The sequence below is a fragment of the Mesitornis unicolor genome, unplaced genomic scaffold (genome assembly GCF_000695765.1).
Source record: "Mesitornis unicolor isolate BGI_N332 unplaced genomic scaffold, ASM69576v1 scaffold38205, whole genome shotgun sequence".
In the NCBI taxonomy this organism is placed as follows: domain Eukaryota; kingdom Metazoa; phylum Chordata; class Aves; order Mesitornithiformes; family Mesitornithidae; genus Mesitornis; species Mesitornis unicolor.
The window spans coordinates 19,591-22,499 of NW_010184153.1; the positions used below are offsets into that span (position 1 = coordinate 19,591).

At 34.0% G+C, this 2,909-nt stretch overlaps 1 protein-coding gene across 1 annotated transcript in view; it reads right to left on the minus strand.

The window, feature by feature from the left end:
• The window catches only part of TRAPPC13 (trafficking protein particle complex 13), a 16,863-nt gene that overhangs the window by 10,538 nt on the left and 3,416 nt on the right, over window positions 1–2,909 (minus strand). The window contains exon 6 of the mRNA XM_010184376.1: window positions 304–348. Within this exon, the coding sequence (XP_010182678.1) occupies window positions 304–348 (45 nt within the window). The remainder of the gene's footprint in view (window positions 1–303; window positions 349–2,909) is intronic.

Here is a 2,909-nt window from a genome sequence, read left to right on the forward strand (position 1 = left end):
AAGCAGCAACTAAAAGTGTTTGAGTTCACAGAAAAGCAGAAAATATGCAAAATTGTCAGTCAATTGCATTAAGGTCCTGACATGTCTGCCTCAGTTACCATCTCTTTCCCCTCTTCATCAAAAGTATATCTATTTTTAAACTAAAGTATATAAACCCACCACTTAATTTTTTCCCTTTGGAATTGATCATCTTACTCAGAAAGATGTACTTAAGAAGTTCTTTGAATTTAATCTAACCACCTAATGTGAAGCAATAAACCCAGCACACTGAAGCAAACTCAAATACATACAGCTCTCACTTACCTCAGCATTGTAGAACTTCGTTTTCACGTCTAGTGGTTTAAGAACCTGAGTGAAATGAAAAAAGATCAACAATTGGTTTCTCAGACAACATCAGCATAAACTACATTTAAGAGCTAGGATCTTTACTGAAGTGTTATTTCATTTTTTGACCTTATACAGAACAGGTGTATAACAGAATATATGATACAAACAACTCAGCTAAAGCCTCACAATTTAGTGTACATACTTGCTACCTCGTATTTGCACGCTTGACTGCTTTGCTACTAAGCAGTTTTTTCAGACTGAAAATAAGTACTTCTCCACCCAAGTGCTGGTGTCATACAAAACTAGATAAATCCAGTCCACTAAGTAGATCTAAGTCTTTAAAATAACATTACATTCATCTTCTATCCTGAAGTAGTCTGCACTTGCTTGCATGAGCAAGAATGATGAAATATTTACAAATGCTTCAGTGTTCTGCAGGAAAAAAAAAAAGTTGCCGAGAGCTTCTGTAAAAATAAATGAAATAGAGAACTATTCATGTGATTAGCTAAAGCAACAAACCATTCCTAGGCTTCACTTCCTTCTTGAAAATGCAACTGTTACAAGAAATAAGAAGCCAAAAAAATAATCTTAATCACATGAGATTAAATCAGCAAGAGAATACAATTAGATTATATATAAGGTGATAGTAACCATTGGTTCTTAAGTGCTTAAATTTTGTGCATAAAGCCACTACAGTTAACACATTCAAATATGAAATGGATATACATTGATATAACTGAAAGAAATAATCTTCTATTATACCTGTAAGGAAACTAAATTATCTTGAGACATTTCCCTCTACACAGAGAAGCTTCTGTTTAAACAGGTGTACTGCATCCTGAGAGATCCCTAAAGTTCCATGCTGCAAACAAATTTTTAATGCTGAAAAATTCAGGATTAAAAAGCAGCCTTCAGAGATCTTTGCATTATAATAGGCATAATGTTAAAATCTTTCAAGTAATCATAACTATCTCTTTCTCTCCAGTCAGAAAAAAGGTCAAAATTTTAACATAGCTATTTGATAGTTAAGTGTTATTTTCTGCCAAATATTTTGCTTCAGTGAGCTTCTTGTTAATTTCCCTAAATGCTGATGTTTTCTTTCTCTTTCTGATAAACAAAGTCTTTTGGTGCATTCCAGTAAAAATCAAATAATTATTGAGGTTCACAAAGCACCCCCTCAAAACCAAACAACAACCAAACCTAAAAAGAATCATTCCTTTTCCATGTAAGCATAACAGTGTTAACTACTCAAACAAAACTTGGGAACAAAAAGGCACTATCGATCAGTATTAAACTACAGATAATGGTTGAAAAAGAAACTGGTTAAAACAAACTGTAAAACCAGTTCAACTTAAAAAGGTCCTAGAAAACATAACCTAGAAAGTTGGGAATCTATCAAAGAGCAAATGTTTTGTTTTAATAATAAAATAGCTGGTGGAACCTCAATCACTAGCAGCCATCAATTCCCACTGTTAAGACATGGTTCAGTTTTCTGTTACTTTTTTTAATTTGTTCTGAGATTTTTTCTAGTGATATCTTCATGTCAAATTTAAAAAATAACAAGGAAAATTGCTCAGTGAAGTGTTTTTTCTCATAATGAATCAGAGAGTATTTATAGAATGGTGTTAAAGTGTATATGTACTTTTTCAGAAGCTCTTTTTATGCTTCCTTCTCTGAAGGAAGAGCTTCAAATTTGACAGCTGGCCTTAGCTATTTTGACATTAAAGCTGCCTGTGTTGGATTCAGTTATAAAACACAGAAATTACAGTATGCATGTAGACCCCTGAAAAATGTACATAAATAAGTTTCTGTATCAAATCTAAAGGAGACTCTGGCAAGATTCTCTCTCTGCAGGCTCTGGCAAGAACAAGGGTAGGGAAGGGAGAGAAGATGAGAAATGGATGCCTGTAGATGTGTATGTTACTGATCAGAGAAAGCCAAGAGGGGACAGAAGGACAGAACACTGAACAAAGAATATGACGTAAAATAGGGAAATTGAAAGGAAACAGTTTCACAACGAGAGCAAGACAAAACACAGAAAGATGAAAATTAGCTTCAATAAAGATAAAGAAACAGTGCAGAGTTTGATAAGGAATGACTTTCCTTATGAATAATCTGGAAATATCTTTGACTAATCAATACTTGCTATTTCAAGACCCACAAGTACTAATAGCACTTGGGTATTCTTTGTAGTGCATGGCAATTTAGCCTTCCAAAGACTGAAATGCTTTTTTCTGAAATATCTAGATAGAATGCTAGAAAACAGCAAAATGAAATCACCTGCACCTTGCAAAAGATATAGGTCTCAATTATGTAATGCTCCTGTATTGCCAAACACCCTTCAGTAAAGCAAGTCGCTTAATCCTCTATTTTACTGGAAAGAGCCCACAATTACCCAGGCCTCAGTATACTTCTCTAAAGAAATAAACAACCATTAAATACACAGCTAAAATAGACTCTTTCCTGACGGAACCTGCCAGATAACAGTAATTTCCTCCTTTCTTCAGTTACTCTAATCTCAAGTCTTCAAATTTGTGCAGTGGAACAAAAGGTTTCAACTCTTTCAATTACCTCTGTGGATA